Genomic DNA, 18,601 nt, shown 5'->3' with positions numbered 1-18,601 from the left:
AGTTGTAATCAAGGATAAAAACACTGATGTGATAAAGTAATAAGCGACCATAGTAGAATTACTAAAAAAGGTGTCAAAACAAAGAATAAATTCGGATTGAATATGAAAAAACTGGATAATGGGGGACGCCATTACCCGGTAACATTTTATCATCAGCAAATACATTACTATAAAAGACAAATGTGGTTCCACTCGTCCTCGCAGACGTGCGGGTGATTAGTAGAACTATTGACAATATCTAAAAACAAATAAGAAAATAGCTCCCTGTTTTGAACATGGATATAGCGGGTTATGGGGAAAATTAGTGTAAGGTGACACTAGAACTTAGTGTGGTAGCAGGAAATGCCGATATACGAGAGTTTATTTCCTTGTCAAAATAACAAACAACTAATCGGTTTGAGGTTAGTGTGAATGGAATTTTTACTTGGCAGTGTATTGTCTCTGAGCGAACAATGAGTGGTTCATAGAGATTACAGTTTATATGTGGTCAAGACGAAGTATTAGATCACGTTTGACTTGACATATAGTAGAGTACAGATGGAATTTTAATTGTTAGACATTCTATACCGTCATTCTCTGAAAAATGTTAAGATGTTTATGGAATAAAAACTATTTGCAGATTAAAAGCTGACGTTGTGAAATTAACGATATGTATACTTTCTTTTCCAGAAAAAAAGGGTTTAATCTTCTCTGGTCGAAATATCATTGGAGTCTGCATTACTGTGGAAAGCAGTTAATTAAAGTCAGACGCTTTAAAAATAAAAATATCTGGATAAGGCTAATAAATGGAGTTCTGGATAAGTGAGTCCAGTCCCTGTGTGCTATTGGCTATGGTTTACTAGTAAGTGCACCGTGTACTGGGAATGAATATACATTAGTAGATTTATTGGAAGGGCTTTTTCCATTTCAGTTTCAATTTGGGTATGCAGAATGATGGAATTATTTTTTGAAAAATGTATTTAAGTTGTTCCTAAAGAAAGGGGAGTGGAAACATTTTAATGGTGTCAAAATGCCCTGATTCCTAAGAATTTCCTGTGAAAGACTGATCACCTTTTACTAGAAATTGTTGGAACAGGTGGGATTTAATTTTTAAATGTTTAAAAGACACAAGACTCTATTCAAACTGTATAATTACTTTGAAAATCTATTATGTCCCTGGGAAAATTATGAAGAGTTGTACCCTTAAATTGAATAAGTTATTCGAATAGGTTTATTTTAATTTTTATTTTGATATAACATGGGTTCATGGGTAAAACTATCAGTTCCTTGGGGTTATGGTCTTTGGATAAATACACAAATGTGTTTTGTTCATTCTGCATATAGAAAGTGATGAAAGTTACTCCAAAGGGTTTTGTTGATAAATACCTCATCTGTAATTCGTCTGAGAAATCACCGGTAGAATAAGGGAGTTATCATAGAAGGTGACGTCAGAATGCTTTAAGGCATGGGAGAGAATATCACTACAAGTGGGTGTGGAGCTCAAACCCACCCTAACCGGCTGAATAGTGAGGGACAACTGTGTCTGATGACCTGTGAACTGTATCTAAAAAAGACATGCTGAAATGACATTATATTTGTTGGGAGAATAATGACTTAAAGGAATTGGGGTACTGACCTTTTTATTATCAGGCCACTCATGAGAGAAACTGAGACAAAAGGGCTATTGGGAAAATAGATAGTACTGGTATTTAAAGTGTTTAGTATAAATGTTAATTATTAAAGGGATGATGTGTATTGAATAGATGAGGTCATATTTGAGTTAAAGGTAACACTAAGGACTGTTATCCTGAATATTGGATTGGGAAAAGTATTTCAAAAAGAACTGTTTAGTTATTTGGATATAGAACTGTTTAACGTTAATAGGCCTAGGGAAGCTCTGGAAACTAATCCTGAGACAAGGTGGTTGACAAAACTTACAGAATTTTAGATTAAAGGTTTTTTGTTTCTTTCGTTTTATAATGTCATTGGAATTGGAATGATAAAATGTAATGTTTAATTGAATAAAAAGGTAGTCTGTTGTGCGAAGATACCCATGAATGAAGAAGAAAGAGACCAACAATAACTTGGGCATAGAATGACACGGATGGATGTTTTCTCCAGGTTTCATTTCTTTACAAATAGTGATAATATTGCACATGTGCAATAATTATTATAATTTTATTTTTATTTTTTTTCTCTTTTTCTCGTTTGGTCAATTTATTTTTGTTTTGAGGAACATAAGGTTGTGTATATGTTCCTGAGGAGGGACTGATATAAATGATATATAAATTGACTTAAGGATGTTTTAAGTATGTATCAAACAATGGCAGTTATGGGTTAGGGGACTTATAAATGAAGGTAATGGTAGTAAAGGGGTGTTATTTCTAGAAATATGTATAAAAATAGAGATAATTCACAGAAAAGGAAAGACAGCTGGCTGTGTAAAATATAGGGACAATTCTAAAAGTAAATAGAACAATTCACATATCTAAAGATATGGTAAAAAGAATAAGTGGTGGCATTTTGAACATTAGAGCAAAAGTTTAAGAAACTTATGACATAGTTTTGTTAGGATTGGATATTCTTCCAACTGGAAGACGCTTGACTGATTACATGTTATTTTACAGCAGTTGCCGTAGGGACCATCATTTAACTATCATTATGAATATTTCTGTGGCAGGAGGCCAGGTATTGAGGCAGAATGTTTACATAGGGCTGTTATTAAAAATTAAGATTTAGTGATCTTGCTATAAGAAGGAAGTCTGTTGTCAGGGAATAACCCATGTGTTAGTGTGTATGTCCTCAGGAAAAAACAGCCAGAAATGGAAGGGCTTGGGCTGCATTCTGGAGATTGAGTGTACATCAAGATACACCAGGCTGGTGGTATACTTCTTACAACACTGCAGTGGTAAAATTCTTCATGTCTCTCTTTGGTGGGTGCATAAGTCTCACGAGAAGTAAGGTCCAGCTGAATAATGGGTGAGCTTGAAAACACCATGACAGAGGATGTGGAATCAGAGAGAGAAAGAGAGAGAGATTAGATTCCACTATAGACATACTGGGTTGAGTTTGGAGGCTACTTGTTTTATTTTTAATACATCATGTTAAAGAGAATGGATGATAGGATATTATACTCTAAACAAACATGTTAAAGGGATTGATATGAAAGCATATACAGTGTTGAATTAATTCAAGAAGAGAGAATGTTAATTGTAGGTTATGCACATGATTATCAGTTGAAATGGAGTAGATGGGAAACTAAGTAAAAATGACATGATTTGGGAACACCTCTCAGAACCTGTGGCCGAAAGGGGAAGACTGGGTGGAAGCATGAGGAAGCTTTTTAGGGCTTTTATTTTTGTGGAGTCCAGCAGAAAAGTATCCTGGAGGCATAGAGTCAGGTAAAGAGAGAGTGGGAATTGTCATGGTCTCAGATTTCAGTTTGCATGAATATATTTATGCATAACACATAACATTGTCAATGCTGTTATGTTTTGTCTGTTGTTTTCCAAGTCTTATGTTTAGGAAACCAGAAGGAGAGGGGTTCGCCAGCTTCAGCTGGAATGTCTGTTTGTTGTGTGATGAGTGATGGAAGTAAGAGGATGTATGGTGCAATCTTAGAACAGAGGCCATAAGTCTCTAAGTATGAATGCTTCACAGAAAGTAGGCAGAAACCTGAACCAGGATGAGAGGTTCCACGTCTGATGATCCAAGGGGACCAGAAGGACCTCTCCCAGTGATACCAGGAGATCTAGTCCACGTTCAAGTGTTCCGGAGGAAGTGGGATCAACCGAGGAGAGAAGGACCCTAGGAGGTGGCCAAAGCAACAAGAACGGCCGTCCAAGTGAAAGGAAGCCAGACGTGGTACCATCTGAACCACTGCAGCTGAGTCCCAACAGAGAGAAGGATACAACCACATAGAGATGAGGACACAGAGGATGCTGATTCACCAGGAGGGAGCCCGGAGGGAGCAGGAGCAGCGGAAACGATTGAGACGCCAGGGAGGAGCCAAGAAAACAGCAAATGAAGTGAAAGTCAAAATACGACAAGTGCACTGACTAATGCACCCATAAGAGGAGGAGAGGCCTCACAAGGAACAGAATGAGAAGATCTTTTCTCTAAAAATTGAAACCTTCCAGATGGAAGTTAAGTCCGGCCTGAGGAGGGAGCCTCAGGTGAAGAAAGAGGAGGAAAAGTCCTGCAAGCTGAAGAAAATGGGGATTTCCTCACAATTGACTTTTAAACTTTTGAATGGTCTCCTTTACAGACAATTGAAGTTAGAACAACAAAAGAATAATGACATTGACATAACAGAAGTAACAGTGAATGCTAGTATAGAAACAACAGACTAATGCACAATCAAGATGTATGGTGGAAGCAGGAAGAGAAGAAAGGAATCAGCCGAACAATCCAAAAAGACTGACAAGGTTAGAATCTCTGTTCCACCTCAATTTATAACAGAAGCAGGAGAACTGAAGTCTATCTCAATCATAAGGATCAAACCCTTACTGGAGATGGCCCTCTGTGGATGGACACATCACCAAACAAAGGGACAAGTCGTTTGGGACCCGAAAGGATGTGACCTGACATTAATCAAAGAAAAAGACGAGAGGGTGCTCATCATGAATCAGATTGAACCAGTTGAAGGTGAAGAATAAATAGTTGAAATAACAAGAACAACAGTGACCGAAGGGAGTAGCACCACGGTCATTAAGATTGATCCTACCCCTGCATCTGAACAGGAAGAACCTGTGACAACAACAAGGGTGGCGGCTGCTGTGACGACCACAGTAGCTACCGCTAAGATGACATCGACCTCCCTTACCAAGCAGATCACTGTACCCACAAAGCATCCTGAGACATCAGAGTCAGGAGAGTTTTTTACTGACATTTGGAACTTTCTGATAAAAGTTAATGATCTATCTCAAGATAAGAACATTGTAAAAGCGACAGAATTAGATATATCAGAATCAGAACCACTCAAGGACACCATACGAGAAGAAGTAGTGAAGAACGAGTGGTACGAATGGGCTAAGTATATGGCAAACAAACACAGAATGGACAATTGTATTTTGTGTAGAAAATCACCTTTGTCTGATTTCTTAATAGTCTCTGAACTGTCATCATTTAAAAACTGTGTAAGTTGGAAAAATGACCATTATACCAATAGAAAGTATTCTGTTCCCTTGTGTGACATAGAATATAGGATTGCTCTGGGTAAGCACTAGGGGTAAAACTATGTTGAATAAGACCATGTTGGGAGACAATGATTGTGATGCCTATAACATTAGAACTGAATTAACTGTACCTCAATTAGACAGAGGTACCGTGGTTAAAGGAAAATATGAATGTTTTTACAGCCATGACACCGAAGGAATTGATGTAGGAAACACCACTGTAGAATGTGATACTATTTGGGTGCTAGAGACTACGGGAGTACGTAGAAATAATGATAAAGGGTTGATAATGAATAGATAAGGGTTGTGTGGTAAAATAACTCAGGTTGCATCATCTCTTACTATGTTGAAAAATCAAGACAGAGGTATTGCTGATTGTTCTTTCCACACATCCAGAAACTAACTGTTGAATGTATTGCATAATGAATGGATTGGTCTTTGTGCCTTAGTTAGAACAATTCAACAGGTTACCATTATTAAATCACCCCATGATGACTATGTTAATCCTAGGGTTAAAAGGGCGTATGAGAAAGACCCTGAGGTATACCTTGATACAATTGGACAGCCTAGAGGTGTACCTCGAGAGTTCAAGGCAAGAGATGAAGTTAAATCAGGATTTGAATCTATATTTTTGTGGATAACACCACATAAAAACTTAGAGTGGATTAATTATATATATTATAACCAACAGAGATTCATTAACTATACTGACTCGGCTCTAACAGCGTTGGGGGAACAGGTACAGGCTACCAGTAAAATGACTTGGCAAAATAGACAGGCTACGAGCAGAGGTTAAGGCAAATGCTGGGTTTGACTCTCATGTTTGGGACTGGTTGGATCTAGCATTAGGAAAGTGGGGAGCTATGTTTGCTAGGATGGCTATTATGCTGGGAGGAGGGTTATTGGCTCTGGGTATTGTATTTTGTTGTGTTTTACCCTTGGTAAAAACACTTGTGGTCCAGACAACAGTTAAACAGATGTCTGTAAGGAGAGTTGACTCTCCTGTGATAATTAGTCCTGTACCTGGGAGACCAGGTCAGTATACTGACAAAAATGGATAGCCCTGCAATGTGGTTGGTGGACCTCTAGACTGCCCGTTTGGTAATCCAAATTGTCTACGTGGAGTGGTGCAGGGAGGTGGTTATGCTTGCCATGATTTTCGTAAGGATGGTCTACCTGTATATGCTGTATTCCCAAATTCAGATGAATGTCTACTTGTACATGTCCACAAACAGTGTCATTTGCGCCGTAAGTGCAAGTGGTACTAGTTATGCCTTCTAAAAACTAGGTTACTTTCAAAAACATGTAGGTAATAGAGGGTATTCCGGTTACAAGTGTCTATGGACCATGTCCTTAAACTTCTTAACAAAGGTTGGTATCATTGATATCACTTTATTAGAGAGGTGTCTGCTAGGGGGGATCATGTTGAAATGCTTAAATTTAGAATGATGTTGTGTCACTTTTCTTTTGTTACTGCATGTAGGTCTTTGATTTTCTCATATTCATTTATTATTATACTCATTGTATTATTTTATTTTATTTGTTTTTATATACCACATTAGATCTTTTACTCTTATGAAAACTAGAGATGTTTGGTCTAGTTGGGTTTTCAGTAATGTTTCTAATTGGATCTTTTACTCCTATTTTCGTATTAATCATTTGGAGATGTTTGGTCCAGTTGGTTTATATGGTTTACTCTGTTTTTGTATTTTCTTGTCCATCATAGGTATTCTCATTTACTATCCCAAGGTCTTGTTTGTATCATTTATGTGGCTTTTTAGCCCCAGAGGAGGGATTTGTAGAAGTAAATGAAATATATAGGACAGCACATAGATGTATAAAATGGCTGAACATTAAAAATAGATCACAGTAATGAAAGGGAGACACATGGTCTGCTGACCTGACACATGGTCTGCTGACCTGACACTAATGAAAGGGAGAGAACACATGGTCTGCTGACCTGACACTAATGATAAAGAGATTCATAGTCAGCTGCTTCTACACAGAGGTTTATAGGACAGAGTCTGCTGATTCCAAGAAAGGCAAACAAAACAAAGAGTACATTGACACATTATGCTGACACACTAAAGATAGAGGGATCCATAGTCAGCTGCTTCTAAACAGAGGTTTATAAGACAGAATCTGCTGATTCCAATAAAGGCAAACAAAACAAAGAGTACATTGACACATTATGCTGACACACTAGGATGGAGGGTCCGGCCACCATTGTAGTCTAGCTGAGAGCAGATGTGGGCGTTATTGGGCGTGAACAAGCGGGAAGCTTGAACTAGAGGATAGTGGTGGCGAATGACTTGAGAAGGGAGACTTCATTTGCATAAGGGATGGACATAGTGCTATGTGTGTATAAATATAGGAGCTAAGGCTCTGGGAAGAGGAGGGGGGTTCCGCGGTGGGTGTTCCGCGGGGGGTGTGCCGCGGGGTGTGTTCCGCGGGGTGTGTTCCGCGGGGACATGCCAGTGGGCTGTACAGTTGTAATAAAGAGCATGTTTGATTTTAAAAGTTCTGGTAAGCGTTGTATTTGAAAATGATTTTCCACGACAATCATCACGTTTGTCTAGTTGGAATACGTGGAATAGCAGGTCCACTATTATGAGCAGTGTGTTCAAACTGGCTCAACGTCCTTCTACATTACATGGCCTTGTCTGTCTGAGGGTGGGCTAATCCGGTTAGCATGGTGGGCCAGGGAGGAAATGGAGGAGTGATGGGGGACAGGGAGGGGTTTAATACCCCCAACCAACAGGCTGTATCTATTTATACAAATCCCTGAACACACACACAAAGACATAATTTCTGCTTATATCCACCTTGTAATCTATGCGATAGCATATGATTTGCACGGATGTGTGCCAAGCAGATACACATATACAAACACACACCCACACATACACTGTACACACATACACTAAGCAGCAGCGTAGGAGGACTATAGGCTACATCTCAATGGTACTTTTGTTAACTCATCCTGATAAAAACACCAGCAGTCCTTCCCACCACTACTGCTGCCTTGCCTCTCACACGCAGGCAGCCCACTTGTCCACAGCCTGGTAGACAGAGGAAGGCATGTGGGGTTGTCTGACATGACTTCAGGAACACAACCTTTCGTTGCATATGGTCTGCCCAATGGTTTGCCCATTCCATGTGTGTGTATGTGTGTTTGTGTGTCTGCGTGCACAGGCAGGTGAGTGTACGTGTGAGTTTGTCTGTCTGTCACGCTGTCTATCTCCCAAGGTTCAAATAAGACTAAAGTAGAGTGAGTTATGGGGTACTGACTGTACATGGTGGGAACAGACCAATGTCCTGTTTCTAGAGCCGGGGCCACTGAGGATATCTTCAACGTGATGTGTTGAAACAGGATTATAGCAGTGTCTGCCCCAATCTTAGAAGTGTGTGTGTGTGTGTGTGTGTGTGTGTGTGTGTGTGTGTGTGTGTGTGTGTGTGTGTGTGTGTGTGTGTGTGTGTGTGTGTGTGTGTGTGTGCGTGTGCGTGTGCGTGCGTGTGCGTGTGTGTGCGAGAGTGTGTACAACCCCAGTCTTACCATTGTATTAGCTTTGGTGGGCCTGTAGGTTTCCACTCAAGTTTTATCAGTGTTGCATGACCCAGACAGACAGGCCCACAGCTCCCAGAGCAACACTGGGGCATTCCTGTCTGTTGTCTTGTCTTCTATGGCTAAGTCCAACGCCTACCTGGAGCACAAGAGTCCCTCGCATATTTATGGGGCATAAGAAGAAGAAAAAACAGAAAGCATAAGAGTTTGGGTGTTTTGATAGGTCGGAGTAATAGCACTGAGTGCAACATCCAGTCGATTGTTCATTACAGAAGACAATGCAGTGAGATTCTGTTGTGTTTTCTGTTTATTGCCTTCATTTGCATGTAAATGAAAGCTGCATTGTAGCCGGAGGACAGGCTGTGTTTTGGACACTCTGCACCCTAGAGTCTTCCTGCATCACATGATCAAACTAATATGTAAAAACACAGCACACTCACAGGACATCCCTAAAGCTACTTGGAGGTAAAATGCTAATTGAGTTCATTGTTTTGTTGTTTGCGCCCCCATCTGTGATCCTACACGTACACATACACCTTGGTCTTATATATTATCTGGTGTGGTTTCAAATATTGTATAAACAAAAATACATTATACTAAAATAATTGATCAGCATTGCCCCATTATATTAAGGCATCATTATAGAATTTCTGTCATAACATTTCTATTTGCTACATTGTTAACTTTTTTTATTTTGTGGACTACTCTTTATGGTATGCACAGTGGCTCTATGTCCATGATCCACTTGCCACTCTACAAACCTCTGCATTTCAGAAAACAGACAAACTACAGGAAGCAAGCTCAGGCAGAGATCCAGCCCAGCTGTCACAACATTTGTCTCTGAATCTGACAAATGGAATTTACAAAGTGTTACCTTTTCGATTGGACAAAATCCAGAATGACTCTGAAAAACAAACGCCAATTTTCATGAAGACTATGAGCTTCTACTGTACTGTAGCAGAGGTTTAGCCTAAACCCTCCGACATAGTATCGTGGATGACAGATGACCTCTGCCAGCGGAAATAGGTAATTTTTTCAGGAAGACATACACTCGATACGTAATTTGGCCAAAAGTAATTACACTGTAGTCCTACTGTCACAGAAAAATGGGCCCAATCCCAGTATTTGTAACAATACAGGCTATTAAGCTCAACAAAGTCTACTGTGTTCGACGTGAGTTGTAGACTGCGTGTAATATCAATGCTGATAAGACGGCTAGTGCCGTTGTGAGGAGAAAAGGTGTCTAAAAGCGTGATGGATGGTGAGGGACATCCTTCTCATTTTATCATTACGCACAACATTGTCCAAAAGCTAAGCTATGATTATTTTAAAAAATATCTTCCTTTCGTTTTTTGTGTATAGCCTACCCGATGTTTAATAAAAAAGTATTGTGATAATTGCATCTATCAATATATTGGTCTATATACATCCTATTCTAATGCTATAAAATTTGAAAAATCATAAGATGGTGGCTCAAGGAAAATATAGTTATCGTGAATTTCTCGCTGTATAACCCAATTAAAAAAACTCAGCTCAAGTGGAAAACAATTTAGGCCTACTTAGGTAGCCTATTATTGTTTATTTCAAATTACAACGTGAATTAGGCCTACATTGTGGGCGTTTAATAAACATGTACCATTGCGATTATGTAGCCTACCTGTATGATTATGTAGCCTACCTGTATGATTATGTAGCCTACCTGTATGATTATGTATTCTACCTGTATGATTATGTATTCTACCTGTATGATTATGTATTCTACCTGTATGATTATGTATTCTACCTGTATGATTATGTAGCCTACCTGTATGATTATGTAGCCTACCTGTATGATTATGTATTCTACCTGTATGATTATGTATTCTACCTGTATGATTATGTATTCTACCTGTATGATTATGTATTCTACCTGTATGATTATGTATTCTACCTGTATGATTATGTATTCTACCTGTATGATTATGTATTCTACCTGTATGATTATGTATTCTACCTGTATGATTATGTATTCTACCTGTATGATTATGTATTCTACCTGTATGGCTGTTGGTTAACTCAGATTGGAAAATAATATAAGAACAGTTACTTTCTTCTACCATAATAAACCATTCGTTTGATGATGTAAATTCAAATATTAGTAAAACAAAAGATTATTGAAATTAAGATTATTGAAATTAATTTAGAAAGCAGGGTGTAGGCCGTAATTAAAAACTCTCGATTAAGCAAAGGTTTTGGCATATTTCGAAAGGGCAGGGGGAAAAACGTCATTAGAAAATTAGCAAAAACATTAATAAATATGTAAATCAAAGCTTGTGGATGAATTTACTTCGGGCATGTTTTACTTCAATTCCGGTTAGCTATAAGATAAACTAGATAGACATGGCCTAGGTCACCAATGGTCATAGTTCAGTGGAAAACGTACTCATTTTCCTGTTTTCATTATTGTTGTCATTATTATTATTAGTCTTATTTGTATTAGTACTTGTTTAATTTAAATCATCCGGTAACCAACAGGCAGTCATCAACTGGCAAAACATGTTCATCTGAATATTGTTAGACTACAGTGTCTCAAATTCAGGCAGCCCTCCTTATGTAAAGTAGGCAATGTACTGATCCCAAATTATCCCTTTAAATAAGGTAAAGTAATCTACAAAAAAATGTATTGCCAACGGGAAGACAGAAACAACGCATAGGCCTATTGGTTTTGAGTCCACCTGGCGCTATCCAACTTTGATTTTACTAGGGCTGGGCCAACTGCATCTGAGGTTTAATCGACATCAGGGCTTACACAATAGGCATATAACGAATGTTGACGCTAGCTCATGTGGTAAATTATCCAAAAAATATATATGTTAGCCTATATAAGCTTATTAGGCATTAGGCTTATTATTCATCTGTCATCTGACACAGTAGGGCCTACAGCTGTTTTAAACGCAAGTACTCGCACAAACACAAACGAGAGAGAGAGAGAGAGAGAGAGAGAGAGAGAGAGAGAGAGAGAGAGAGAGAGAGAGAGAGAGAGAGAGAGAGAGAGAGAGAGAGAGAGAGAGAGAGAGAGAGAGAGAGAGAGAGAGAGAGAGAGAGAGAGAGAGAGAGAGAGAGAGAGAGAGAGAGAGAGAGAGAGAGAGAGAGAGAGAGAGAGAGAGAGAGAGAGAGAGAGAGAGAGAGAGAGAGAGAGAGAGAGAGAGAGAGAGAGAGAACTGAATATTTGTCAGTTTGCTCATAACTGTAAAAGCATGTAAAACGATCTATAGGCTACAGTTTACTTATTATGTTTACGACAGCCTTCGACCTACATTCCTGGCGAATAGGCTAATATGGGTTGCGTGTCAATAGTCTCCTTCATGCATCGTTGTTACAAGCCTATAAGATGTATTGTGTGGCTATGGGTTCCCTTTTGTCAAAAAAATAAGCCACATTTATACAAAAAGTGCAGTGCAAAGAGTGCGCTGCAGGGAAAACAAAATGTATTATTATTTATCTGGGCCCGTTTATCCCCGGAAAAGGAAATAACATCTTATTACGCTTAAAATGTGATCTAATCCATTAGGGTGCGTTTCCTATTGAGTTTTATGGACTTCATTAAAGGCTATTTACCTGCTCTTCGTTTTCATCCGTTTAGATAAGATGCAGCTCTATATTGTGAGCAGATCAGAATTCAAATGAATAATGTATTTTCAACTGATCAGGCTATAATATCCAAATGTTTGGGAAGATGTTTTAAATCTAAATGTTATATCTACAAGAATTTAAGAATAAGGGATGTCATTCTGAGTATAATTGTCATTAATAATGTTATTTTCATTTTTTATTTACCTGCAATATAGGCCTAAAGTGTTAAAGGAAGCAATCTTACTTACTCGTGGACCCAACCTTGTGCACACAGACCGTGCGCATGATCTTGAAGAGAGTCGCGTGACCTATGAATCCAGCCACACTTTAAGCCGCGTGCTCTGACTGGCTCTCATTCGTTACACGAGAAAATGGTGAGTTTTATCTTTGTAGTGCAACACAAAAAGTGAAGGAAATGAGTGAGCGCTGTAGTAGTGCACGGCAAGGCAATTTCATGCCCTGCAACGCTCTGAACAGGCCTGATATCATCATGCCTCATAATAAAATGTTCCTTTGTAAAATACACCATGTGAATATGGATACAGTGACCCCACTCACTTGAATCAATGAGCTGCAAACCAACTCCACAGACACTACGATTTATTAATTTAATCCTTGAACCTATTGCACAGAGTAGTGCACAATACAAAAAAGAGTAGTGTTGCCTTTTTTCCAATATAAAAATGTTAATTTGGAAACATGGTTTAGATGTAGTAGATAATATACTCCCTCTAACTGTCGAGGGAGATCACATATATTTCGTTGTAGTATTCCAAGATATCGCGAATCCAACACGAGATGAGTCATATAGGCCAATCTTTCAGGCCCACACATAGGTTGAGGCATACATCAAGCGGCAGACAACTATCTTAAAACAGTGGCCTACTGATTGTTAGGGACTCGCAGTTCAGGAAGAAAGTATAGTCTATAAGAGAGAGATTCATAGATGTTATTTTTTTCAGGCTGTTTTTTTCGATAAAATCTTTGGCTTGAAGTGGCAGATCATGGAGTCTGTAAATTCATCGAGGTTTGATATAAAAGAGATAAATCACACATTAGGCCTAAAGCGACAAAGATAACAATCATATCATTATCCAAGTGCAGGGTGAGTAGTATTGTATCCCTTTCTCCTTAAATTATCTATACAGTCTAATTTTTGGCTATTTATTTTCCATCATGTTCGTAGCTTGTATGCATATCTTTATCGTTTATGTTCATACACAAGCCTATCAACAAAATGAACATATTTTACACTAGCCTTGACTATCCACAAATATTCCGTCCCCAAAAGGTGACTCCTGCACCATAGTTTTCCGAGTTTGTAGCACATTTGGGGCAAGCGAAGTCTCAGTCACTCTCCTCCTTGTCTTCCTGAATGGTGGTGGTGGAATGGTTGTACAATCCTTGTGCCATGAGCTGGAGAGCCAGGCCGTTCTTATAGCCGTTGGCCTTTTTGATTTTGGCCCGTTTGTTCTGGAACCAGATTTTGATTTGTGACTCATTGAGGTTGAGCTCCTGGGCTAGAGACTGTCTCCTCTGCTCCGTAATGTAACGGTTGGCCTGGAACTCCGTCTTCAGTCTCTGAAGCTGCTCAGCCGTGAACGCCGTTCTGGGTCGCTTGTCTTCCTTTTCGTTTTTCGTCTTTTTCAATTTCCGTGTCCTTGGGCCTACAGTAGGGACGACAATAAAAACGGGAATATAAATATTCAGCGAGCGCCAGAGATCTATAGCTTTCATCACCCAGAAACAATTAAATTGCTGATTTTAGGTTAGACTTCATAATAATAGCCAAATAATAAAAGCAACGTACCCTAATAATAACCATGATCCTATATTCATAATAATAAAAGTAAACAATGTAATGATGGTAGGCTAATAATAATAAACAATAATAAACAAAACGTTATTATAGGGTAAGTATTTGCTGTAGGCTATATAACGTTATGGCCATCCCAATGGTAGACCTTTAATAATCACTGTGAATAACATTTGGCTACTGAAAAGAGTAATGTCCATGCTGCACTCAGCGGCAGGCCTTTGTGTGAAGTAGCTGTGGGTCGACTATCATCATTATTTAGCAAAAATGTGCAAACCCTAAAACTTAAAGCCAACTACAGCAATTTTACAACATACAAGTTTTAGGACTTTTGGCAAGTGTGTCTGTTATAGGCCTACCATTGATCAAAAGCCTTCTAAAAATAGAATCATTACAGCTCAGTGATCTCTAGCTTTGTTGACATAGGCTAATAAAGGCATTCATTCAGATATCCTGAATTTACGTTAAAATATTTCGCCCAAAATGAAGATTTAGGTATAGGCCTATGTGCGTATGGGTACGATACAGTATACATTTAAATATACAACATTATCATGGGGCTGGAGACAAACAAACAGCCACAAATAAACAAAATGATAGGAAACAGGAAATATAATTTATCCGTTAATATTTATTTTTAAGTTTGTAGGCTATTTGATGCTAGGCCTATCTTCTTTTTCTAACACAAATACAAAATCTTAGGTAAATTGTTTTTTTATTTTATATTGATTTATATAGGCCTATCTTTAAATTCCCTGCCATTATTTTTGCAATGATTTTGTCAATACCTACCTTAGGTAGCCTAGTGGTTAGAGCGTTGGGCCAGTAACCCGAAAGGTTGCTGGATTGAATCCCCGAGCTGACAAGGTACAAATGTGTCGTTCTGCCCCTGAACAAGGCAGTTAACCCACTGTTCCCCGGTAGGCCGTCATTGTAAATAAGAATTTGTTCTTAACTGACTTACCTAATTAAATAAATATATATAAAACGCAGTCTTTTGGACAAGTGTATTTTAATTATGAAAAGCTCATTTATTCACATGCCAAAACACCATTGGAACCATTGGACTTTCTTAGCCCAAACAAAATAGACATTGTGCATGCTTACCATTTAACGTAGCCTAGGCTGCTATTGATTAACAAAGTAAGTTGGGAGAATTACACTAAGTGCATACACAGATAATATACATCCTCTATCAAGACAGTCAAAATTGTTAATTAATTCAATATGTCGACAGCAACGAGATTATTTTCCATGTTCTCGTTTTTTCAAGTGCACCTTCTTTAACTTAATTATATTCAACCTTGATTTGTCTAGTCTCATTGAGATTTAAAAATATATTGAACACGGTCCATTAAAATGATTGTAGGTTATGAATAATATACACGTATAGCCTATATGAGCCTAAAGTTGTATTATGTCAAATGTAAGGACTATATCTCTCGTTCAATTCAATTAATGGAGTATGTTCTCATTTTAAGTTACATTCTTTTAACATTTAACATTTACATTTAAGTCATTTAGCAGACGCTCTTATCCAGAGCGACTTACAAATTGGCAAGACATGTCACATCTGCAAGGACATTTTTTGTAGGCCTTTAGCGTACAAGATGCAACCAGTGGTCATGGGACCAAGATTTCACTTGCAAATGAGAAGAGTGAAATGTTAGGCCACACAGTCATCAACGACATGTTGTTAACATGTTCTGATATGTTCTCAAAAATGCTCTTGAAAACAAACTACTCGATTTTTCACTGTTTCCATTTATTTTACTTTATTGGTAGATTGTGCACATGCTAGACTAAGTCTATCAGTCAACTAAGCCAATCAGTGAATATTTTCCAACTTGCACCACGTGAATGACAGATATTGGTAGACCATCTTGAATAGCATCAAATCAATACATTACTCAAGATCAATATATAAATGACAAAATATACAGTAGGTTAATACTGATGCTACACAATCCTATTACAGTATTTATGTATAATATCAACACACAATTGTCCAAGTGGCCTATATGTGCTTTTTTGCTCCTTATATTTTTGTAATAAATAAAGGATTCTTTACAAATAATAGCTTATAGCATAATTTAAAATGGAGAAGTTTTGATTCTAGTTGAACATTGATTGAGTATTTTAGCCTATATTTTGCACTCAGTCAGTCATTATTTTCATGCAGTAACAGGACCACTAAGCATGCACTATAGCCTACACATTTTATCCTTCATCACAGTGCGAAAAGAGAGTATAAAATACCGTTTTTTTTCCACAAATAAAGGTATGGATTAATTGAAAACACATCAAATACAAGCATGTTGAGGAAAGACTACTATTTCTGCAAATGGACTATTGCGCATTTATAAAAGTACGCATTAGGCTACAATACCCTGATGAAGCTTGTTAAAAAACTATTGCCTCACCAGATGAGGGCCTGTCCGAGTATCTAGTGCAATACACCCAGGCAGGCCACAGCAGCGGCTGGGACTCGGGGGAGGGCGCTGCGCCGCTACTAACGCCGTTCACAACCATAACAGGAGAAGTGTTCTCGCCGAACTTGGGCGTGCTGCCTACGGAGCTCTCGTTGGCTTTCGAGGACGAGGTGCTCTTTTTGGGTGTTGGAGACAAGGCCAAGGACGAGGTGGAGGAAGAAGTGCTGTCGCTGCTGCAATTGGAGTCCTGGCATGGCGTTCCAGGATGAGTCGGTCTGGCGACCAAAGGGTGGGCGCGCTCTCGACTGGAAGTCTGCGACCTCTCCCTCGCACCTAAGCCCTGCTCCTTCCTGCAGCCGAAATCTGGCCGTAGAATATTGTCAATAAAAAAGTTGGTGGTTCTGTGCGCCTGCTGCGCTGCTTGGAGAGGCAGGATGGGCGGTGAAGGCAGACTAGGAGAAGGAGAAACGCTCTCCCCTTCACTCAACTCCGGGCTGTGTAGATCCCTTTGCCCCTCCATCACTGAAAATGGTTGCAAAGGGGTCGATGCAGGCTCCTAACCAATTCCACTTGTTTGTTTGTATTTGAATCCAAATATGACAAGAATGAAGCAATACGGTGCACACTAAAGGATAATTACTCCCTCTCTGATTTGGTGCACATTTTGATTTCTAAATTGTTGACATCCCTCGTGCGTAACGCACCAACGTGTCATGGTAGTCGACTATGACAAGACTGACAAGGCATTGCACGCTCCTCTCGCTGCCACGAGCTTTCCACCACTGTCTATATGACAGTTCGATCTTCACCAACTCCTCACATCACTCAGCTTCTCCCACACGTTTCCCACACTAACCGGAAGCGCGTGAACCCCTTCGAACGTGCAGTGGGCCAATCAATGACCGAGATACTTTGGGACACGGGAGACGACATCCAATAAAGTCTCGCATCTCTGGGTAAGTAGGCTACATGGTACCAAATGGGTTTAAGAAAACCCAACAAGATTATCACCGCTACTCGCCTGCTGCAAACCTGCCTGTTGTATTTTCAGCAAAAGAATGCTAGACCGAGAACACAGTAGTAGGCCTAAACTATACGGATGTATACAAATTATACAATTGCAAATGCGTATAGGCCACATACGTCGCCTTTTATAGGTTAGATTTATCTTTACGATATGTGCCCAAATTATTAGGAAGCTAAATGGGTTTATGCATGCACAAATGCTTCTCTAAACAAAGTGGTGATAGCGCACAATTAATTAATTGATTTTTAATATATAGGTCTATTGATTATATATATGTGTGTGTGTGTGTGTGTGTGTGTGTGTGTGTGTGTGTGTGTGTGTGTGTGTGTGTGTGTGTGTGTGTGTGTGTGTGTGTGTGTGTGTGTGTGTGTGTGTGTGTGTGTGTAAATATTGATATATTCAGGCTAATTTAATTCACGTGTGCCTTGGTCCCACAAACAAATGTGCAGACATAACCAGATGAGTGATCCATGATGTGTTTTGATTTATGCATGGTTATGTCCACAACATGAGCCCGTGTTCTATACCGTCTTTCGATTCTTTGTTTATCAATTTTAAAAAAAAACGTTATTATGTATAGGCCCACTAACACACCTGTCTGTGGGGTGTAATGGCATTATAGGTGGAATGGCATTATAGGAGCACCCACACGCACGCGCACGCATACACCAAAACGTTATAGCAAAAGCGATGCGCTTCACATTATTTCAAAACAAATTAATAATTATAATGACTAGCATGTAGGCCATGCAGATGCAACGCAATCATACGTCCAACCCACATTGTTTTATTTCAGTTGGGCCTACAGAGCTGAAATCTCTATCGACAAGCTATTTGCTGGTACTTAATTACATTTAAATTAGGACACTATCACTATTCCATTTTGCAAAGTAGCCATTGTGAGACGCAATTCTTTTCAGACGGTAAATGGGCGCAGGGACTGTTATCTTGCCTGCAAAGAGACGCCTTGAGAGGGACTGCTAAGGATAATTT

At 39.0% G+C, this 18,601-nt stretch overlaps 1 protein-coding gene across 1 annotated transcript; it reads right to left on the bottom strand.

Moving 5' to 3' along the window:
• Window positions 1–12,916: 12,916 nt before the first annotated feature.
• LOC139538800 (homeobox protein engrailed-1-B-like) lies at window positions 12,917–17,372 on the bottom strand. Its single transcript, XM_071341239.1, has 2 exons — window positions 16,573–17,372; window positions 12,917–14,000 (listed from the first exon to the last, which is right to left on the bottom strand). Exons 1-2 carry the CDS (start codon window positions 17,099–17,101, stop codon window positions 13,681–13,683), a joined length of 849 nt encoding a protein of 282 aa, XP_071197340.1. The 5' UTR covers window positions 17,102–17,372; the 3' UTR covers window positions 12,917–13,680.
• Between the last annotated feature and the right edge of the window lie 1,229 nt (window positions 17,373–18,601).

This window comes from Salvelinus alpinus, chromosome 14, assembly GCF_045679555.1.
Source record: "Salvelinus alpinus chromosome 14, SLU_Salpinus.1, whole genome shotgun sequence".
Lineage (NCBI taxonomy): Eukaryota > Metazoa > Chordata > Actinopteri > Salmoniformes > Salmonidae > Salvelinus > Salvelinus alpinus.
Note: the sequence above shows the minus strand (reverse complement) of the source record. Positions and strands in the feature narration are given on the sequence as shown.